The 22,418-nt window shown below is 39.6% G+C and overlaps 1 protein-coding gene across 7 annotated transcripts in view; it reads left to right on the forward strand.

Moving 5' to 3' along the window:
- Positions 1–22,418, forward strand: part of TBC1D2B (TBC1 domain family member 2B) — a 42,370-nt gene that overhangs the window by 12,025 nt on the left and 7,927 nt on the right. For 6 of the 7 annotated variants that reach the window (XR_015259832.1, XM_086756885.1, XM_086756886.1 and 3 more), the window contains 10 exons: positions 1,714–1,879; positions 8,082–8,239; positions 9,259–9,485; positions 11,301–11,693; positions 13,086–13,196; positions 14,356–14,549; positions 15,070–15,564; positions 17,530–17,647; positions 18,344–18,529; positions 19,883–20,004. Coding sequence is in view for 6 of the 7 variants with exons in the window: in XM_086756885.1 (XP_086613011.1) it covers positions 1,714–1,879; positions 8,082–8,239; positions 9,259–9,485; positions 11,301–11,693; positions 13,086–13,196; positions 14,356–14,549; positions 15,070–15,564; positions 17,530–17,647; positions 18,344–18,529; positions 19,883–20,004 (2,170 nt within the window). In the remaining variant the exon portion in view is untranslated. Of the gene's footprint in view, positions 1–1,713; positions 1,880–8,081; positions 8,240–9,258; positions 9,486–11,300; positions 11,694–13,085; positions 13,197–14,355; positions 14,550–15,069; positions 15,565–17,529; positions 17,648–18,343; positions 18,530–19,010; positions 19,797–19,882; positions 20,005–22,418 lie in introns of those variants that run through there. The other variant, XM_086756889.1, reaches the window with a different exon arrangement.

Consider the following 22,418-nt stretch of genomic DNA (forward strand, 5'->3'; position numbering starts at 1 on the left):
CATCCACCACCTCTCTGGGCAACCTGGGCCAGTATTTCACCACCCTCAATGTAAAAAAAAAAATTGTTCAGCTCCAACAGCCAAGGTCCAAAATAATTTGGAATTTAGTTTGGTCAATAAGGCACCGAAGAGGTTTCTATCAGCACTGCTCATAAAAAGAGGTCAAGGCAGTGTAACTTGTACCTGTATTTGAAACATGACGTGATACACTTGTTTCAGATACCGTTTCTCAAGGGTTTGGGAGATTTGTAGTGTCAATGATCTTTTATATTTGGTATTCTTTAGCACAAAATGTTCTCTCTTTCTGCTTCTAATCTTTGAGATGGGCTAAATAAAAGTAACCATGTGCTGAGTAACTGGAAGGTACAGCATGCTCAGAGATGGTCTTGCTGCTAGTGCCAAGTGATCTTCAGAACAAGGGCTGGAAGGCTCACCAGTGACAAAACAGGGTATCGTGATTTCCCAGGGCTTTTCACTTCATGCAGAGAATCATTAAGTGAGAAGCCCATCTGGTGTGTTATTTCCTAATATAGCTGCTGAATCCAGTCCGAGAGCCTTATCTACCTTTTTTAATCCACTTCAGCACTTTGTGAATGATACGGAGAAGAGCCTGAAAATTAAATTTGAGCTTGTTCTTAACTCACCTCTTCCGAGAGTTTCTAGAAGGCCATAAACCACTGTAGGCTATTCTATAATGCTTTTGCTATTCATAGTATATTCCATACTCTGTATTTCCTATTCCTCTGCCTGCTGGAGGAGGAGTGAGGGAGAAAGGAAGCTATCCACAATAATGGAGACACTGAGGTAATATATATATGACGGATTCTACAGTACGTGTTGGACAGTGTGGTGTGTTCGAGACCTGGCTAGCTCTGTTGGATCAGCCTGGATCCTCTGGACTTCATTAGCTCTGGCTCAGGGCTGGTGCCAGTTCTTAGCTGGTTCCTGTGGAGCCATTCAGAGCCTGCAGGAGTTTGCTGGCACGTGTGCTGTGCTGGACCTGAGCTGCATGTCTGCATGGCCCTGTGCCCGATCAGTAGATTTACTGAAATGCACAAGGGAGTTTGGCTGGATGAATTTAGCTGTAGGTGCATTCAGCTTAACCAGAGCTAATAAATCCTTGCTGATCCAATAGGTCTCTGTCTGCTGTGCTCATGCTGATGTTCTTGGCTCTGGGGACGCCCAGGCTGGGTTTGCACAGAGCTGGCTCAATCCGTGAAGCTCATTGACTTGCAGCAGCAGTGTCGCTTTTAGGATGAAGCACACCCTGAAAGCTCTGTCACAGCATTTTTGTGACACTGGTCCTGACTTAGGAATTCTGATAGACCTGAGCTTGCTTTACAGGGAGGTTTTGTGGATTAATATAATCAGTATGCCTTGATTTTTATGGCTTTGTAACTGCTTAAGCTAGATGAATCAATATTGACTGAGATGGTAAATCGCTCATAAAATAATGCTTCATGAACATCACACAAGTCCTGTTACCAGAAGTATGTGGCTGCAGTGAGAGCTCACTGAGGAAAACTTTGCTATTTTTAAAGTTCATTTGAATAGAGTGTTTTATAAAATTGTGTGCAATTTGAAATAAAACCCTAACTACATTACTAGCAGGCTTAGCATATGACTTTATATAGCCACTATTCTTTTACTTACGAAAGTTTTGCGTATTTTTCTTCTTCTTTCTCTCTCTCTCTCTCTTTTTTTTTAAAATAGATTTGAGTATCCTAAGTCAAAATGCTTCAGCAGAGAGAGCAAGAAATATTCTAGCTGTGGAGACTTCTCCTACAGACCTGGTGGGGGAACAAGCAGCTTCCCAACCTGCACCAGTCCAACCAAGTGCCATCAATTTCTCCCTTAAACAATGGAGTACTGAAATCAAGTAAGTTGGGGACATGGGAGAAGAAGTTATCATGAGATTGATAGTTGCTGGCAGGAACTATTTGCTGCTGAAAGATGTGTGTTTATGATAGGCAGAGCTTTTTAGAAGAACTGGGGGCGATGGGTGGATCAATACGTTGAACTGTATCTCTTCAAGTAAACTGTTTCTTTATTATAATTATGCTTACTTGTTTGGAGTGCATAGCTGAACATCATTGTGTAGCGTTACTGATAGCTGAAATGGAGAACCAAGTCCTGTAAAGCACTTCTAGGGACGGCTTTGCTTTCTGAACTCGAGCAGGGAGCCAGGAGTTGTATTCTCAGCTAGTACTGCTTTTTGTCCTTCATTCTGTAACGGAGCTGCTAATTGCTAGCATTGTAGTAGTCATAGTGTTTAATGTTTATGAAGTATTTTTAGTGATGAAAATCAAAACAACATAGATCATTCTTCTTCATTTTATTCTTAAAAAAAAAGCACAGGGCACAGATTTGAAGTCAATGTCGTTTGAGTTCCTGAGTGAAAATGTGGCAGACCCCTTCTGGACAACAGCAAACCCACATCTTATCCCCTCACTCTTAATGAGCTTACTCTGTAGAATTAATTGCTTTAAGAAAAGCAGTCCTGCTAGTTTTCAGCATTTCTAAATGTTTTTACACTTTGTTCTGCCCGCATAGATGGATCTTCCGCTTCTACTCAAAGAATATTGCAGTGCGATTACAGAGCAGCTCACAGAGCAGCTCACAGAGCGGAGCTGTAGCTTTGGTTAACTAGACCACATCCCTCTCAAGCTGTGAGAAAATGTTGTTGTTTGGTTTCATCAGCAGTGCTGAGATAAACAGATTCCGTTTAAAGCTTTCCTGTTAAGCATAGAGATCTGAGAGGTTACAAAGTGTTGCTGGCTTTGGGTTGGGTTTTTTTTGAGTTGTGTGTTTTTTGGGGTTTTTGTTTGTTTTAAAGACTGCTGTATAGGCCTTCATTTAAGTTCTAGAAAAGATGGCTTATGGCTGGACTAAGAAGTGTGTAAATCCTATTGCTGCATGTTGTGTTTAAACAGGTAGTCTTGTATGGTTTATTGGGTTTGGGTAGCCACTTTGCTCTGGTAGAACTTAAATTTGGTCGTAATTGTTCCTGTGAGGTGAATCCCTGTATACTTGAAACTAGTGTTTCTGGCTTTTAAAAACCTTCTTCTTGTTTTTTTTGTGGTTGTTTTGTTTCCTGAATTGCAGGTTATGTGCTCTGGGGAAGCCTAGCTAGAAGGGCAGTGTCAGGGTGAGCTTCTCGGTGTTGCCTGGTTGGTGTGTGTCAGTGTCTCTTTGTAACTGAGCAGAAAGGTAACGGGGGAGTTGTGGGCTGGGAAGCCCTTTTGGGTGGAGGGAGGTGTTTCTGGTGGCAGTGGCCCAGCAGATACTGTAGCACAGTAGTCAAGAGTTGGCCTTTCTCTCTGTTGCTGTGATGCTAATACCTTGGAGTCCTTGCATGTCTCTGGGAATAAGCATGTTAGAAAACTTTACACTGAAGCTCTTTCAGCCTGAATGCAACCCTCTCTCATTCCACTCTTTATGGAGATAACTGCAGTGGTTCATCTGTCTCAAAAATTTCCTGGGAAAATAATGTTTATTGTATCTACTAACAGATTATTTTTTAATTCCATGGGTTGTTTTCTATGGAGTGCTCTAGTGCCCCCATGTGCTCTAAATTCTAAAGCGGACATTCCCCCCTGCAAGCTGATGCTAGTGGGAAATGGTGTCTTTGTCGGTATTGCTCATTAAGCTCAAACATACTCTTCGGAGCTTTTGGAAAGTTTGTTTTTGTTTTTTTTTTTCAGAGGATTTACTGAGCCAGCAGCTAAAATTAAGTGTGTGTGATGTGGACAGTTGTACACTCTCTGGCCATGTATTCCGTCATTGGGATAAGAGTCTGACAACTTTGTCAGAAGCTATTTAGCTATGTGGTAATGTGCTAGAACTTCTCAGAAGTGTGATCACACTGGTCACAGGCCTTGCAGTGATGTGTCTTAAAAGCTATGGACTAGCATTACCCCTGCCTGTTTTGAGCTAGCAGGTCGTGAGCTAGAGGAACATTAAGTTCCTGTATCTAGTAAGATAAGTTTGCTCTGAGACTTGAGTCTGTAGCAGTTTTCACAAGAAAGGTGAATTTTCTTCAGCATAGTTTTGGTAAGGGACAAGTGGATTTTCCTTTTAATGGCTATCCTCAGCTGCTCCAGAGAGGGGCAGGGCACAGGTGTCGTAGTTCAGCCCTGATCGGACCAGACTACGCAGTCTCTCTCTCACTCCCCCCACACTCCGAGAGAACAGGGAGAGAAAATATAAGGAAAAACGGCTCAAGGTTTGAGATAAGGACAGGGAGAAATCCTTAAAGTTACCGTCACGGGCAAAACAGACTCAACTTGGGGAAAACTATTCATTTATTACTACAAACAGCAGGATAATGAGACAGAGAACAAGATAACCTCCCCCCACCCCTCCGTCTTCCCAGGCTTAACATTATCTCTACCACCTTCCCCTCCCGAGTGGCACGGGGGGGAAGAGGGAATGGGGGTTGCAGTCAGTTCATCATACGTTGTTTCACACCGCTGCTTCATGGTCGGGGGAAGAACTCCTCACATTCCTCCCCTGCTCCATTGTGGGGTCCCTCCCACGGGCCACAGTCCTTCGTGGAACTGCTCCGGCGTGGGTCATCTCTTTCACGGGTGCAGTCTCTCCAGAACAGCTGTCCCAGCAGGCCCTCCACGGGCCACAGCTGCCTTCAGGCATCCACCTCCCCCGGTATGGGGTCCTTCACGGGCTCCAAGTGGATCTCTGCTCCTCCGTGGACCTCCATGGGCTGCAGGGGGACAACCTGCTCCACCATGGTCGTCACCACAGGCTGCAGGGGAATCTTGGCCAGGAGCCGCATTACTCCTCCCCCTCCTTCTGAACTGACCTTGGCGTCTGCAGCTGTTCCTCACAACAGGCTGGTAGATGTCTCTCAGGATCTTTTTTTACATCTTATTCACTTCTCATCTCCTTTCCACTTCTTGCAGCCGGGCTGGACCGAGTCGGGCCCAGTCGGCCACCTGGCAAGAGGCCAGAGGGTGAGGCCTGCAAGGCCCATGAGGCCTGCACCTCCCCCTCTGCGCCTCTGCCCCCGCTCAGCTTCTTCACATCTTCTCTTCTCTCTCTTTTTTTTCTATTTTCCCATTCTTAAATACGTTATCGCAGAGGCGTCATCACGAGACATTCTGCTACCAATCGGCTCGGCCTTGGCCAGCAGTGGGTCCGCCCTAGGCCTGGCCAAGTCCCCTGAACAAAGGGGAGCGACTTCTAGCAGTTTCCTACAGAAGCTGCCACCTTAGGCCCCCCCTCACTAAACAAAACCACGACACACAGGTAATCTTAATTGGGACATATTTGCATAAGTATTAATGGTGATCATTTAGTGCTTCCACTTTCCATATCTTTTGCTCATTCAATCCTGCAATAAATGATAATTAACAAGCAAAACTATTCAGTAACCATGCAAAGGTCCTTCAGACAACAGCCTTTCGCATTACGCAGAGTTGGTTTTCACTCAGACCGTTTTGAATGGAACTCCTGTGAAAAAGCATTGAGTGGTCATGTAAGTCTTGTATTTCAACGTGCGTAATCTCGTTTGTCACTTCTTGATTGACAAGTGATCTTCTTTTGTTGGACTGAACAGCATTCTTTGTATTTGTATCACAAGAAAGTCTAGCTAGTTGTGTTGGACCTCTGCGTGGAATCAGGACAAGATTGGTAATATTTTCATAACAGTGAAAGTGAACTATTAATCTTGGAAAAATTAAAATGACATAGTCTTGTGACTATAAAAGCTGATGGCAAAAAACACTCAACTAATATGGTTTCTAGCATTTTCTAGTAAACATATGCAAACAGCAGTACTGTCATGGTTCATTGTGTCTGTTCTTTGCAGTTCTATGCAATTTGGGGCACCTTTAGAATATATGTGCAGAATCCAGTATCTTGCTGGATTATGAGTAATTTTAATCCCAGTATCATAGGAGGGATCAAGGTGTTTCTAAAACTTCAGAAAGCTTTCTCTAAATTGCTGGGAGCATGTATTTGTTACGAACCTAATGGATATCTTAATCAAAGACTTCTTCTTCCGGAACGCACCTGTGATGCATTTGACAGAGAAGCTATTGCTATAATAACTGTATTTGCATCCTGGGTAGCAGTGCTGAAATAATAACTGGAAAAAAGTGACCAGTATGTCTAAGCTGCGTGCATATTTGCAGTAACTGAAGTTGAAACATGCTTTCCCACTTCTAAAAATCTATTTTCAACTACTAATTGGCATATATAGATATTTAGGCCTGAATTTTTTTCACCTTTATGCTGCTAGCTACTTGCAGTTCTTATTTATGTGGAATATAGAGTTGGAATCATATTGAATTATAGTAACCTCAAGTTATATAATCATAAAATAAGACTTAAACCCAAAGCATTTAAAAATATGGACCCATTAGATCATATGACCAGGTCTTGCGTCGTGTGTCTGATTGTACTTGTCATACTGTGCTTAGGGAAATAAATATTGTTTCTTAAATTCAGCTACCTACTTTTAATCTAATAGAAAGCAATGAAGCAGTGCTACTTCAGTGTCCTTAAAAATCCCGTGCAAACGCTTTACAAAATTCAGCATCAGCTGTTATTGTTCACAGGCCTAACAGCAGTTTTTGAAGAACCTTTTTTAGAAGTCATTTGACTTCTTGTTCCTTGTGGTTTTTTCACGCCTTAGAAGGTGATGCTCAGACAGGATTTAAATGCTGAAGCTGACCAAGAGCAGAACAGGCGGTTGTGGAGTTGCATGGTGGAAGATCAGCCGCTGTTCAGAGAACAGCTCTACAGATGTCAGATGGCACTTAGCCATTTTGGGTGCCCTCAGAAATAGGTGAATGATCACCCAATTTGATCTATTTAATCTGAGCAGAAGGTCTGAACAATGAAATGAGGCTTCTTGCCCCCGACAGAAATTGTGATTCTTGCTGGAAAGTGATTAAATGTGTAGTGTAATTCAATTTTTGTCAAGTTTACAAACTGATTGTTGAAATAGTTTCAGGTGCCTGAAATTGTATTTGATTATCAATCCATTCACCTGGTTGGTGATATGTAGGAATTTTGCACTGCATAATGACTAGCCTAGAGTTCACTTTGATTGGATGTTAAATCTCTTGTGAAGCTGAAAGGCTGAGTTGAATCATCAAATGATCTTCAAGATGTAAGCTGGGTTACTTTCTGCTTATGTTTTGAAGAGTAAGAAGAGAGAATGTGGCTGACTGAGCGAAGGCATCTTTGTAGGCTTCCAGGTTGCACAGACTGTGCAGAAAATGCTGAGATGCTAAATACATTTCCAACTTTATACCTAAAATATTAAACTGATTCATATGGATTGATGTAGCATCTCTTCTCTAGTTGAACAAAGACTCTACAATACTGAGCTACATTAATACTCATGGACATAAGTGTGCATGTAAACATTTCTGATTTCATGATGGTTGTTGGGGAAGCTGAGTAGGGTAATCGCATGCTGCTCGTGAAGCATATTGTTCTTCTGTAGAATTATCTGTCTGGAATTTAGAGATTGCCTCTGAAATCTTCTTGCAGATACTTGGCAATGTTCCACCTTAGGAAAGGAAAACTGCTAAGGAGCCTGTCACCAGCGATACAGCTACAGCAGGTCTCTTGGATGATCCCAAGTTTGACATGAATCCAGAACATGAAGCTATAACATATGTGCCTCTTGACTGCATGCTGTTTTATTTAATGCTTGGCAGTTATCCTAAAATTCTAAGCTACAATAACTGATCAATAAAGAGATGCTGCTTCTAATTCTTAAAACTTTTTTTGTTTGTGTTTTCCCCACTGACAAAACAAGATAGAACAGAGTATGACACACAAGATCATAGTGGTCTCCTAGATATTAATATCCTGTTTAAGCAAAAGAATTCTGTTCTTGGAAATAGCACTGCTGATAGCAGGTGCTGTTTAGTAGGAAATGCTTTATTTTCTTTGACCTTTTATTTGGTATTAGTTTTGTCTGCGTTTTTAGCTTGTTTCTAGTTTGCACTGTTTCAACTGCAGTGGTTGTCTTGAAAACCCCTTTATAAAAACAACATGAAATGGAGACATCATTGTCACTTTTCCTGCTGTCTCTTTCACAGAAATTCAATGTCCTCTTTAAGAAAAGGAAATAACGAGAACCGCAAGAGCATATTTTATACCACTGAAGAGTGGGAAATGCTGGATCCAACCCCAAAAGACTTAGAGGACTCGATGGCCCTAGAAGAAAAGAGGAAACACTTTGCAGAAGGAAGTAAAGGTAGAAGTGGGAGGAAGGAAGGGGAGCATATGCCTTACCTTCTTTAGTGTAGTGTACTGTGTTATGTTACTTAAGGGAGTAAGTGAAAGCTTATCTTTTCTTCAGAAACCATGTCCAGAGCTCTGTAAATTCTTTTTAAAAAGGTATTTCTTTATGATGTTTTTGGAGTCCCCTACCATTCAGATACACCAGAATGAAGTATGAACCCTTGTTAACCACTGTTTCAGGTCCCCTGAGCATGCTACCATCTCTAGTTTTGTCACTTGAGTTGCAAAGTTACGGGATGAAGGAAAATGTTGAGGCTTCTGATAACTCATTTGAGCGTCACCCATTGAAGCAGAATTGCCTTTAGTCCCTAAAGGGTGTACATATATCTTATATTGGCTTGCTTCTGAAATGGGGAAGAAAATAAAATAGGGATGCATATGCAGTGGTAGCTCATCTGTGCATTGTAACTGGTTCTCACAGTTGACCAGTGTCTACAATAACCTCTTGAAGACATTTTTATAGCTCTTTAAGAGCACTTTACCTGACAGCCAAGTGATTTAATGTATTAAAAAGCATCTTTTTATCTAAGAATACTCCTGTGGTGTTATAAATGGAGGTGAAACCTTACACTGAATGCCTCTTAAAAGAACAGTGTGCTGTGTTATCAGTGACGTTTTTGCTCTGATCACTTCTGAGCTGTTAAGTATTTGAAGCAAAGTTTACTTTGCTATAGTTAGGGGTACCTTTTGTTTTCTGTAGTGAATTGTAAAGTTCTCTTCGTGTCTTATTTCACAAGTATTAATTTATGAGCTAAATCCTTCATCTGGGAGGGGAGAAGACTTTGAGCTATATACTTTTCCCACCAAGGGAAGTGACTTGGAAAATGAGGTCTGTTTAACACTATTGTATTGGGCTGTTTAAATGCTGCATAGAGTCTTAATTTTAATGACCATATTTTTAAAAGGAAATCTGAATGCTTTGAAACGCCTTTTTACTAAGTGAACTGAACTAGAAGAAATTGTTTTATGCAGGACTGACTAGTTCAGCTTTTCCATTTGATTTTGGCCGCATTCCACACAAAACAAGGCGCCCGTTAAAGGACATGATTGCATCAAGCAAAAACCGGAACAGCAGCGACTCTTCTCCAACTGAGTGGTGTTCTGGTAACGGCAACAAACTAGTCTCTGAACTGCAACTGAAGTATCAAAGCCAGCAAGAAGAGTTGGAAAAGCTAAAGAAAGATCTTTTGAGCCAAAAGGTAATTAAGCCTTCAGGCAAAGTGCACAAAAGCAAACAGATCTGGCAGGTGATTTTGAGTTTACCCTTTATGGCTAACTAACTGCTTTAAGAACCTTTGTTTACAAAAGGTCTTGAAGCAAGACGGTCTGAATTTTACATCTGTTGAAGATTAGATCCCTGAACAAAACTTCCCATTTGCACAGTGTTCATTCATTAACTTGGTGTGTGTATCTTTTTTTACTATCTGAAGCTAGCTTTCTCAGGGTCTGCCAGGATCATGGCAGATAATGACAGCTTCTTTCACGATTAGTACATGTAATTCCTGATGAACTTCTCCCTTCAAGTCCTTTTTTATTTAATTCGGGTTTTGTTTCTTTTAATTCTGGAGAAGAGGGTGGGGGAATGGGGACTCACACCCTTGGCTCGTTGTATTATTAATTAGTGTCAGAGAACTATTTAAAAAAGTAAAAGATTTTAGAAATCTGAGTTTCATTGGTAAGTATTGCAAATGTTTCTAGGATTGAACTTACCTTCCCCCAATTCCACAGTTAAACCATTAACCAAACATGGGAAAGAGCAAAGGTAATCACCCAGATTAGTGAGGCTTGTGCGTGAGTAGTCTGCTCTTCTGGCTTTCTTAGTGTTTATTGTAGATCTGGAATATCTTATTCTCTTCTTGTGTCTTGTTTTGGTTATTTTGGGTTTGTGTTTTGCATTTGTTGGTTGGTTGTGTTTTGTTTGGTTTTGTTTGTTGTTGTGGATGGGATTTTTTTCTGTTTTCTTTTGGTTTGGTTTTTTACGGCCTGACTTTCAGAGAGCTTCTGGTAGTAGCTAAGCTAAACTCTTCCTTTTACAGTATTTCTTTTCTTTTAAATTTCACTTTGACTTCTTTGCATGTAACAGCCTTCACTTCTTGAACGTCACTCAAGATCTCATTCCAACAAGGAATCAAGTAGGGTTTTACTTTTAGTGTAACTGCCTTAAAAATCAGCTTCTCTTATGCATGTGTACCTATGATTCCCTAAGCAAAACACATACATTTTTCATGCAAGGAATAAATGTTGTAGTTGTCCAGGATCTATGCAATGCCATGAGCAAAGATACTTGTCCCTTTTTTAGTGTGAGGGAATAGAAGATGAAAATGGTAGAATTGTTGGATGTATTAAAAAAAAAAATATATATATATATATATATATACACACTTCAGAGTGTTTGATGCTGTCTTTGTTTGTTTGTTTGCAAAGACCACGAAAACTCCCCCTCCCCCCCCCCCCCTTATGTCAATTCTGTTAATTACTTGGCTGGTTCTGCAGCAAGATTTTTCTAAGCATCCCTCCAAAGACTTCCTTTTCAGCAAAGCAGCATGTACTTTTTTTTTCCCTTTTATTTTCTCTGAGTCTGTTTGGGAAGAGAACAATTAGTTATCTTTCCCTTTTTCAGTCTGTAATGTTCACCTCTTCAGTTTTTTGGCTTAAGCCTTCTTCCTGTTTATCTTCTTACAACATGGCTGCTTACATGTAAGCCTTTTTTAGCTGGAACACTGCTGTCAACTGCTCTTCCCAAACATGTTGTAGCTTTTCTAGGCAGGATCCTTAGCTCAGTGAAAGATATTTAAGCTGTCGGTATAGGCCACTCATTGTAAAGTGTTCGGCTGCTAGAAATCATGTTTCCCTTTTTTTTTTTCCTTAAAACACCACTGTGAAGTCTGTTACAAGCTGATGATTCAGGTTCAAAACCTATTCCAAAGCTTTCTTTTGCTTGATGTTAGATTTCTAAGTTATAAACCTTAGAAACTTAAAACTTCATTACAGTCTTTCTTTTTTATAATTCTCAGGAACTCGTGCGACTTCTGCAGCAAACAGTCCGATCTTCCCAATACGATAAATATTTTGCAAGCCGTCTTTGTGAGGGCGTTCCCAAAGACAAATTAGAGCTGTTGCACCAAAAAGATGACCAGATTTTGGGCCTCAACAACCAGCTTGAAAAGTTAAATCTGGAAAAAGATAGTCTCCAGCAGGAAGTAAAGAATCTGAAATGTAAGGTTGGAGAACTCAATGAGCAGCTGGGTATGCTGATGGAAACTATTCAAGCTAAAGATGAAGTGATCATGAAACTCTCTCGTCAACTCAGTGAATGTGAGGACAATACATCCTCTCAAAGTGGAGCAGTAAATTCTCCCATGGCCACCTGTACTAATAAGGAGCTACAGGAACTGGACAGACTAAAAGTAAGAGCAATGTCTCTGTCTTGGTGGATAGGGGAAATCTCTGCTGCCTGTAAAAACCAATTTCTAGTCTGCTGTACTGTTTGAGGAGATCACTGAGCAGTTCTCCAAGATACTCATCAACTGAGGCTTTCTCAGCTTGGAATCTACACTTTGAACTGTTACGTGGCAATCTAAACAGCACTTGTATACTTTGAGCTGGTCTGCACTTCTATAGTACAGTGTCCCCTACTTTCAGTAGTTTAATCATTGGTGTGGAGGAGTGGTGTGAGAAGTAACCAAAGGAACAGGAAAGAGGACAATATAAGCATGAAGGAAAACAACTAGAAAGCTTGCTTTTTTTTAATTAAAAAAAAAAATCAAAAGTGAGGAAATAAAGAGCATGTGCAATGGCAAAGCAGAGCTCCGAGGAGGAGCGTAAGAACCTATTTTACTAATACTGCTGCAGATATTATCAATGCATTTTTGCGTGGGTTTTTTTTTTTTTCCTTTTTTTCCCCCCTCTAACCTACCTCAGTGGAAATGTCAGAAGTTCTTAATGAAGTTACTGAAGTTAGCCACTTTGCTCTAAACATGCTTTCTTGTCTTTGGATAAATGTTGTATTCCTAATTGATGAGCATTCCAAGAGATTTGGAATACAAGTCAGTCATTTAAATACATTAACATATTCATAATTTTCCTTCCTATATGTGAGTCTGGGAAGTTTTAGAAAATAAAATCAAAACTAGATAGCAATGGTCTTGGCAGAAAGCAGACCAAAGCTTGTAGATGCTGTGAAGTGTGGGGGTGTTGTGTTTGTTGAGAGGGTGCCAACATTCCGTCCTCCCACAGCCTCAGGTTTCGGAGGTAGTATCTGCAGCCTGGAGCTGAGTGGGTTAGGCGAGGAAGCTTATTGCTGAGGAGTTCTGTTTTTGTACGGAGGCAGACATCAATCTGTACTTTAAATGAGGACTGGTGAGGGTAACCCAAACCCAAGGGGCATTTGCCCGCACTTCTTACGATGCATGGTACATGCTCCGGGCTGACGCGCAGCACCATGGCCTCTGGTGTGTTCAGCATGCACGCTTCTGTTCTCCTCGCTGGTGTGGCCTCGCAGGGCTGCGCCTGCCCCGTGACAGCAAGCAGCGACCAGCTGCCTTCTGCTGGGAGCGTCGCACTGGAATGGGTGCAAGGGAGGCACGGCACGACCCTGCACACCTCTGTGCTCGCGTTTGATGGGTGTGTTTGACTTACGTGAAGGCTAAAAATAACATTTGATTTGATCCTGATATTATTAATGATAAGTGCTATTAGGAGCTGCTTGTTCTGTATTCTAAGGTATACTTTGTCTGCTAGGCATTTGCTGTTTGCAAGATATTTTAATTAAAAATCCAGTTTGCTTTTTTTATCAACAGGACAATCTTCAGGGTTATAAGACCCAGAATAAATTTTTAAATAAGGAGATTTTGGAACTTTCTGCTCTACGAAGAAATGCAGAAGCAAGAGAGAGAGAATGGCAGGCAAAGGTCAGACTAACAGCATGTTCTCATTTTGTCAATGTCTAAAGCAGTTTTCAAAAATTCAGTTGTAAATCTACACAGGAAATGTAATTGTGGAAAGGAAATGGAACGACTTAAAGGTATTAAATATGATGGCTTTAAAAAAAAAAAAAAATTCCCCCTAACCCCAATCTTTACAGACTAATCTTTCTGAATGAGTTCTTGAAAGAAGTAATTAACTTCAAAATCGTGTTAACCAGTGGAACTTTTTCATAACTTATGAACACAAGCATGTATCTTTCTGAAAACACTGTTTCCTTAGAATTAAGACTGTAATAATTTTTTAAAGTATGCGAAAAACAGGATGTGTAAGGGTTTGATATGTCCCTGAGAGCTTTCTCCTTCTGAGCACGAAGGATGACTACGGTAGGGTGAATGTCAATTTGGAAGTGTGTTTCTGTATAGATGAATGTGAGCGTAGAGAAGTTGCAGGTAAATAATGCAGATTTGCATTGCCGGGCGCTAGGAGCGATGCACACATCCATAGCTAAGGCAAGATACCTGTAGCTATGGTTTGATAGGGTTTGCTTTTGGTTTTTTTTGGAAACGATGCACACAGCAGCCAGGTCTAAATGCTGTATTTCTGGCATGGAGGTGTGTTGTTTACAATTCCCACATGCTATTACCTAACAGGTATCTTTAAAATGCCATTTAAGTTCTTTTTGTTCGAACATGCATAGCCTTAAAGCTGTTACAGCTCAACCATTTTGTGTTTTTAAAGTACTTCATACAATGTAATGACAACTAAAGCTTGCTCAGATTTTCCACGTGTAAAAATACATGTGGTAGAAAATCTCTCGTCTACTGTTCTGCCTTAAAAGACTTCCTGTAAAAAGCCACAAGTCTCTGAGGTTTCTTTATTTTATATACAGAATTTGACAGTAGTGTAATAAAATGCATATTTAATCTTTGTTTTCCACACGCAAGGGTTGCTATATGTTTTCTGGTGCTACAAAAATGGGAAAGTAAAGCTGACTGTTCTTAACTTACAAGTTTCTAAGCAACATAAGCAAATAGAGTAATGTTGAACCAGATTTTTTTAAAAAGTGTAGTACAAAGTCAGTTTCTGAATACTGAAGGTATTCTGTATTGTTTGTTGTTTTTTTTTTTTTTTTTTTTTTTGCAGTATACTAGCTTGGAAGCCAAACTCTGTCAGATAGAAAGTAAATACTTGATCTTGCTTCAAGAAATGAAAACTCCTGTTTGTTCTGAGGAGCAGAGTCCTGCTCGTGAGGTCATCACGCAGTTACTGGAAGATGCCTTGAAAGCAGAAACTAGTGAGCAACCAGAGCAAGCATTTTTCAAACCACACCTGGTCAGGTAGTTTGCTCCTATTAAAATAAATTTCTGTGTATCTTGGTCAGTGGGCCCAGTTCTAACACTGGAAAAGAGACAGTGGGGATGTATTTGCAGGATTTGGGGTTTTTAATGTACTTCCCTTCATGAATAACAGTATCATCATTAAATCCTTTCGGCTGTATAAATCCATTTATTGTTTTATTTGAGATATAGTGTAAAAATTAGACTCAAATGTTGCCCTATAGCTGTTGAAGGTGAGCTACTGAAGAGATGGATTCATTTGAACTTGACCACGTTCTTATATAAACTGCTTAATCTATGTTGTAATATATGGGCACAAAGTCTTTAGTATATGGGATTATAAAAATAATTATGAAAGTTTATACTTCAGAAAAATGTTTAAATAATAATTGTTAAAACTTGAAAACCATGGGGAGTGGCTTGAGGGATACTTGAAGTAAATTTAGGATGGGAACGTGAGAGTTTCAGGGCTCCTGAACACATTTTTAAAAAACTTTTTTCTTTTTTCCTTCAATTTCAGTGAATATGATATATATGGTTTTCAGACAGTCCCAGAGGATGATGATGAGGAGAAACTAGTAGCAAAATCACGAGCTTTGGACCTGCGATCGCTTTCTCTCAGTGAAAATCGGGAGATCTCCACAGGAGTAAAATGGGAGAACTATCTTGCAAGCACAATGAATAGAGAGATGATGCGCTGTGTAGAACTCAAGAATCTTATTCGATCTGGAATTCCACATGAACATCGTTCCAAGATATGGAAATGGTGTGTCAATCTCCATGTTAAAAAATTCAAAGACAGCACTGTTCCTGGGTACTTCCAAACTTTGCTTCAAAATGCTCTGGAAAAACAAAATCCTGCATCTAAACAAATTGAATTGGATCTCTTGAGAACTTTGCCAAACAACAAACATTATTCCTCCCCAACATCTGAAGGGATCCAGAAGCTGCGAAACGTGCTGTTGGCATTTTCATGGAGAAATCCTGATATAGGATATTGCCAAGGGCTCAACAGGTAAGGTTTTGCAGATGTTGATTAATAACTATGCAGTGAAACACATAATGAGCCGTTCAAATCACATGTACAGCGACGTGCCTTTGGACAGCAATTTGCCTTATGGGTTGTATGTTCATAATTTATAATTTTTTAATAAACAAATAACTTACCATTTTAAAAAAAACAAAACAAAACCACAATAAAAACCCAGAATACTTGGATCATGAAACTTGTAAAATCAGCTTGGCAAAAGAACTGGAATTAATTCACCTAAAGAATGGGCTACTTAAATGAAATTTTAGGTTGTCTTCGTGTCAGTTGTAGGGGATCTTTTTGCTCTTTGTCTGCAATAATTTGTTAGGCTTTTTGTTGTTGTTTGGTTTTCTTTGGTTTTTTTGTTTTTATAAACAGAAGAAATACTTGAAAGCTATTTTTGCTGTTAAGGCTACAGATGTCAGCATTTTCCTCAGGATGTCTTCCATCAGAATTGCAGTAATCAATTCAAGGATGATTCTAGTTTTACAATGTGAAGAAAAAATTGAAGTCATTGCAATTGCATAGCTTTGGTACTTCGAGATCCATAGTAAAGGAAGGTGTTGGCTGAAGCGGATGTGTTAGTGTAACACCTCCCCTCATCCACATAATGTAGCGCTATAGGTGTCGATTTGTGCAGTAGTTTATGTACTAGAATAGGGTAAGAGACTTGGGAACTAGAGCAGCTTTATCACTTGAAACTGCACTGAAGAAGTAGTGGAATAGAGGCAGTGAGTAGTGTAGTAGGGGTAGTGAATAATGCAGTAATAAGTATTCTTTTTCTGAGTATTTGTCACTAGTGGTTACGTTCTGTAGGTAAATAATATATTTTTAGCATTAGTATTGTCACTGGCATGTCACACGACAGCTGTTGCAGTCTTGGAGCAACGTCTCGGGTGACTAGAAGGTGTTAGAAATGCTTTTGCTGCATTTGAACTTTCTGAGCAGCATTATTTTCTCCTTGGACATTTTTTTGTTTATTTTTGCTTTTACTGTAAATAATTCTGCATTTGCGTGTACTTGCAGAAGTTAAAAGCAAACAAAATATTTATTCTTTGCTTTGGTTCTCTTAAGCTTTTTGAAGTGTGATCCCCTTATTAAGCTGTGTGACATCAGAAGCAGTGCATGTTATTACAGCTCCTCTGCACACAGGAATAAAATCAGTTTACCTGGAGAAATACATTGGAGGCTACCTTTCATATTCAAACAGCTATCAGCAATGTTAAGTTATCCCCTGATGATTTTTTTTTTTTTTTTTCCCCTTTTAAAAACAGGAAAACTAGGAATGCTGCTGGGTTTTTTTGGGGTGTTTTTTTGTGTGGCGTGGGGGGTTTTTTGTTTGTTTGTGGGTTTTTTTGTTTGTTTGTGGTTGTGGTTCCCCCCCCTCCACCCTGCCCCCTACTTCAAGAAATTCTTACACAAGTTTAGTCTTTGAAAAATTTTAGGGCTTTTTCTTTTCCTTAAAAGATGATAGCAGATAAAGACAGAAGTGTTACTTACATTTATCTTAATGGATATAAAGTAAACATGGTAGAAAGGATTTGATTTTTTTTTTTTCCTAAACTTAAAACAATTTTGTGTGAAATGCAAGAACCATCTGTTCCTTCTCCTCTTCGATAAGGAAAGACAAAAGTCTGGGAGTCAGAGTAGTATATTTAGGACTTGGAAGCTTCTAATTATTTTGGCTTAGTTCCTGGGAAAATGGCTTCTAGCAAATAGCTTTGGTTTTGCCTTTATCTGTTTTCTTATTTAATTGAATAAAAATACTTGGCTTGGCTGAGAAGGCATCTCATGGCCCCATCTTAAACTTTACGAACAGTTTTGCTGTTCAATGCACTCCTGCTAAATATATTTCTTTGCTGAACAGAAACAAAGACTTTACTGTAATTGTTCTTAATACATTTTGTGATACTGTAATAATCTTTTTCTCCAAATAAACTCTCTTTTCAGATTGGTAGCAATTGCACTTCTGTACTTGGAACAGGAAGATGCTTTCTGGTGTCTAGTAACAATAGTGGAAGTTTTCATGCCTCGTGATTATTACACTAAGACGCTGCTAGGATCTCAGGTATGTGCTCTGCCAAAATAAAGCCTGTTGCTGTAAACTGCAGCCAAAAATTTTCCTCTATAATTGTTTTAGGGGTATGTGTTGGGTTGGCAGAGTGAGTTCCAGGCACCAGGACCGTTCTTACAGACGCTCAGAGTGTAACACCGAAATAACTGTACAGTCACCTGCTTGGAGCTCCAGTCCTTCACCCCTCTTCTGATGACTGGCTTCACAACATTGCCTGAGCTGATTCATCATTTCTTTTCTTGGTTGTGGGCTCTGTGAGGTAGTGGGGGCAAGAATGCGTTTTGCAGTACCGCAAGTATTAGACGCTGTAGCAGAGCTTCCAGGTGATGCTCTGGTACGTGCTGCATCCTCCCTCGAAGTCTTTTCCCCAGCTTGTTCTCTGCTCCGGTGCTCCTGCACTGGTGCAGTGCTAGTGGCTTATAGTAGGAAGACAACATCTGGATGTGAGTAGTCCTGTGAGACTGGGAGTAGATTGAGAAGCAAAAGGTTGTGTCAGCAAGAGTGGTGTGCATTGGGATGGCCACTCGTGTTTTGGGTGGGTCTGGCTTAGAAGTGTTAACTAGACAGTCCTTGATTTCCTGGTTAGCTCTTGAAACGCTTGCACTCTACAGATTGGTAGCAGCCCAGCTTTGAATCACATAAGTGTTGGAAAACGTAGGAGCAATAATGTCGTATTTGTCATCTCTTTAGGTTGATCAGCGAGTATTCAAGGATTTAATGAGTGAGAAGCTTCCACGGCTGCATGCTCACTTTGAACAGTACAAAGTTGACTATACCCTTATAACTTTCAACTGGTTTCTCGTGGTATTTGTGGACAGTGTTGTCAGCGACATCCTTTTTAAAATCTGGGACTCCTTCCTATATGAGGGACCAAAGGTGAACTGAATGACTTAAGTTTTTTTTCAATTGTTACCTGGTAACAAAATACTGTGATGTTATTGAGTGCAGGGTGGAAGAAGGTTGTTGACAGGAATTCTGCCAGCTAAAATCATTGGTAGGGGAAAAAAGGAGGAAATGTGCATAAATAACCAGTGAAAACACTTTCTATTTTATCTGTGGTCTGCAATTAAAAGCTTGAGTTACACAGGAGAATTCTAAATGCTGTTTTCCTTTCACTAGCCACCTTTTTTTTTCCTTACCTTTCAAAAATAAAGCTATAGGCAGTGCTATCTACTCCTATGTGCAGCTGTCAATCAGTTTTAAGTAATTATATCAATATGAGAGCTACTCTTACAAAGAAGAAAGCTTAAATGAAGGAGGCAGAAGTTAGAAATATTGAAAAGAAGTAAAAATTTGCTGTGACCAAGGGCTATTGTTTAGCTTGTCTCTGCAGCAACTATTTGTTTTATTTCTGCAGATATTTCAAGTACGACTGACAAGCAATGACTATCTGGGCTCCTGTCTCATAAATTAAGGGATGCAGATGAAATAATTTTCATGCGTTTCATACTTGTGAAGTTGCCATGCAATAAAATTGATGCAGGAAAAAAAATCGTTGGATTCAAACACAGTAATAGCACAGACGCAAATATTGTAGGCAAGTGATGAGAACAGGAGAGTTATAAAATAAGTCAGCAAAGACTGCATTAGCTAGGTTTCTTGTTGGCTTCAGATGAGTGTTCTAACATGCAGTGGTATTTTGGCTGTGCGTTCATTCAAATCGTGGCATTTTGTGAAGGCAGCCGGTTCAGACTGAAGTTCAGAACTTCGTGAAGCCTTTTTCAGAATGAAGGGGAGTTACGCTTCTTCCAGCTCATGCCAAAGCTGATTGACACACTGGTATGAGAAATTCCTTCAGCATCAGTCCTCCAACATGTTGGGAAAACTTAAGGCACTGGAAAATTATGTTTAATAAATAAAACTTCATTTTAGGTCTGAAGAAACTTAATCAACGCTTTCAATGGGCTCAGTAGTCTTTTATTCTACAACTGAACTGGGAGCTCAAAACTTCCAAGAATTTCTGCGCTACAAACCCAATATTGTATTCTGGATAGAACTGCAGAACACCTTGTCATGGTTACAGGCCACAACAGAAGCTTTTGGCAGCTTTTGGAAATAGGAGACGAGGCAGGGATTGGCAGGGAAGGGAGATGGGGAGGTGTGATGAGGTAGCTCAAATGCAGCCTGTGGGAAGAGTAAAGCTTTTCCTTTGAGTTTACAATAGATAATAATGAGAATCGGTGTGTTCTGCTCTTATAAAGAACCAAACATCGTGTGTATCTTTACCAGGTAATATTCCGATTTGCCCTGGCACTTTTTAAATACAAAGAAGAGGAAATCTTGAAGCTGCAAGATTCAATGTCCATTTTCAAGTACCTTCGCTATTTCACACGCACTATACTTGATGCTAGGTGGGTCACTCCAACTTGTGTGTGATTGAAAGACGTGGTGGGGCATTGTGGTTTTTTTTGGTTTGTTTTTATTTAGATCTTAATTTAGATATAAAGCAGCTAGAAATGAAATGAAGATTTCTCATGAGAGAGTAGTTTGTCTAGCAGAGACAAAGGCAGGAGTACTGAGTGCATAATTATAAATTTTTTTAGGTATGATTGAGATGACTTCGCCAAGCTGGTCCTGTTTAGCAGTTGTATCATGTATCATCAAGAAGTCTGTATCATCAGCACTTAAGGATTTCAGCCATAGGTGAAGTCTCACCATGCATTGTGAATAGAACTTACGTTGTAGATTGTTTTATGATAAATGAAAGCACATCCTGGCTCAAGGAATAAAAACATGAGCTATGACCCACTAGGTTTAGCTCCCTTATGCATCGTTAATGCATGAGCTAATGCCCCATAACTCCAGCTGAGTTTAAGATATATGTTGAAAGCAGAGAATAAATGCGAATTAGATGCTCTTCTGGTTTTCAGTCCTTGCATAGGAATTACAATTTGTAAATTAGGGTCTAATGCTTTTAGGTTCTTAGATTCTGGACTCTGGAGCAGCAGATTAATTGTAAAAATAAATGTCATATTGGGACGGTTTAATGTCTGAAAATGTTTTGCACAGATACTGAAACTCTGATTCTGAATTTAGTACAAAATCATATAGTGGAATTGGAGGTGTTTGTTTTTACTGTAATAAATTCCATAGGAATTTAGGCTTAGATTTTGGCTACTACTGTAAGAGCTGTTTATTATTTTTACTTCCTGTGTTCCAATTCTGACTGGAGAGAAGTTAAAAGTGAATAATCTTATTCTGTGCTTAAAAAGGATTGCTGAGACAGATGCAGAGAGCACCTGATTTAGACGGTGAAAGTCTTGATAACAGATGTTGCTTCCTCTGCTGAAAAGTCTCCAAAAACTCTCAAAGGGGACTTATGTGGTGCTTTGTATTTTAGCATTCCCCCCTTTGATTTGAAAAATGCTGGACAGTTGTTGTACTCAGCTGCTTGTGACCAAAATAAATGCTGGCTCTGATTACCAATCTGGAAGTGACAGAGAAGTATGTGCTTGGGAAGAGGGAGCACATATTTTTAACAGAAAACAATAAATAAAAATAATTTGTGGATGTTTTATAATTGATAAATAAGCTATTTGATAGCTTATAATCAGATGTGTAATATGTAGTACTACAGCTGTGTCACCAGAAACTAAAGGCTGCAAAAGAAGAGGGGGGAAAAAAAAGAAAGTATAAAACTTTTTTTTTTTGCCCCCCCCGCCCCCCGCCCCTTACCTAGTTTGAACAAAACTTTGGTGTTTAATCAGAGCTGCAGATTTGGCTTTTCCTTCCTTTTGCACTTATGTAAAGGAAATGATGGCTTAGCTCGCCTGACAAAACTTTCTGATGCTGAAGTAACCTATTTTAAAGATTTCTTATATTGCTGGAAGATATCTCATTTTGCTGTTAACAAAATGAGCTAATCAGGTATCTTCAGCAGGTGGTGAGGTGAGTTCAGGTGAAGGAAGAATTCAGTGCATCAAGGATATTTACAATACAAACATATTCTGTGCTAATCTGTAAATATCTACTTTCCAAGGATTTTAAAAGTGAGAGTTGAAAGTAGTGGTGTGGTGCCATCTAGGGGATACGAATTTGCCCGCTAGAACTGACAGGGCTTGATTCAAACCACCTGGTTTCTTATTCTGCCATTTTTGTACAAATTTTACAGCATCAAAATTTAAACAATGCCAAAGCATGTACAGTGATGTCTTTACTGATATGGACAAGAAGTCATCTTGTTGTAGAGGGAAAAATCAGAACGGTTACGGACATCCTGAATTTCTAATTTTAAGCTCTCTGGTGGAGAAAAGCCTCTACTAATGTGTGTATAATTATACTCTAGGTTATAGGATGTCCTAGTTAGGCTTTTCTACAGGTAAAATTTGTGTTCCATAGCCCGTTGTACACAGGTAGAGAAGCTTTTGGAATACGCTCTCTTTATAAATAGCAGGAAATTGTTCTTGTTTACTCAAAAATACAAACCTAGGGAGAGCTTAGGCTTAAACTGTCCAAATAAGTTTGCTTAATATTTTGGTTAATCTGATAATTAAAGTAGAATAAGTTAAATTCCAGTTGCTCTTTTTTCCTTAGTAAATAATAAGAATTTTTTTCGGTATAGATCAACAGTAACGATGTAGTTAACTGATTTGCCAAAGATAGTTATTAGTTTTGCTGTGACTGAATGATAGTATGATACAGCATGTCTCTGGAAGGGTGATGGATACTCCTGTGGTGCTTCGCTATTTCTTCTGATGAGTTTGAGTTGACACTAGCTCGGAGATTTCTGTGCTCCAGCCAGCAGAATCCCTGAGCTTTCTCGCTG

The sequence above is a fragment of the Chlamydotis macqueenii genome, chromosome 12 (assembly GCF_036417535.1).
Source record: "Chlamydotis macqueenii isolate bChlMac1 chromosome 12, bChlMac1.mat, whole genome shotgun sequence".
NCBI lineage: Eukaryota > Metazoa > Chordata > Aves > Otidiformes > Otididae > Chlamydotis > Chlamydotis macqueenii.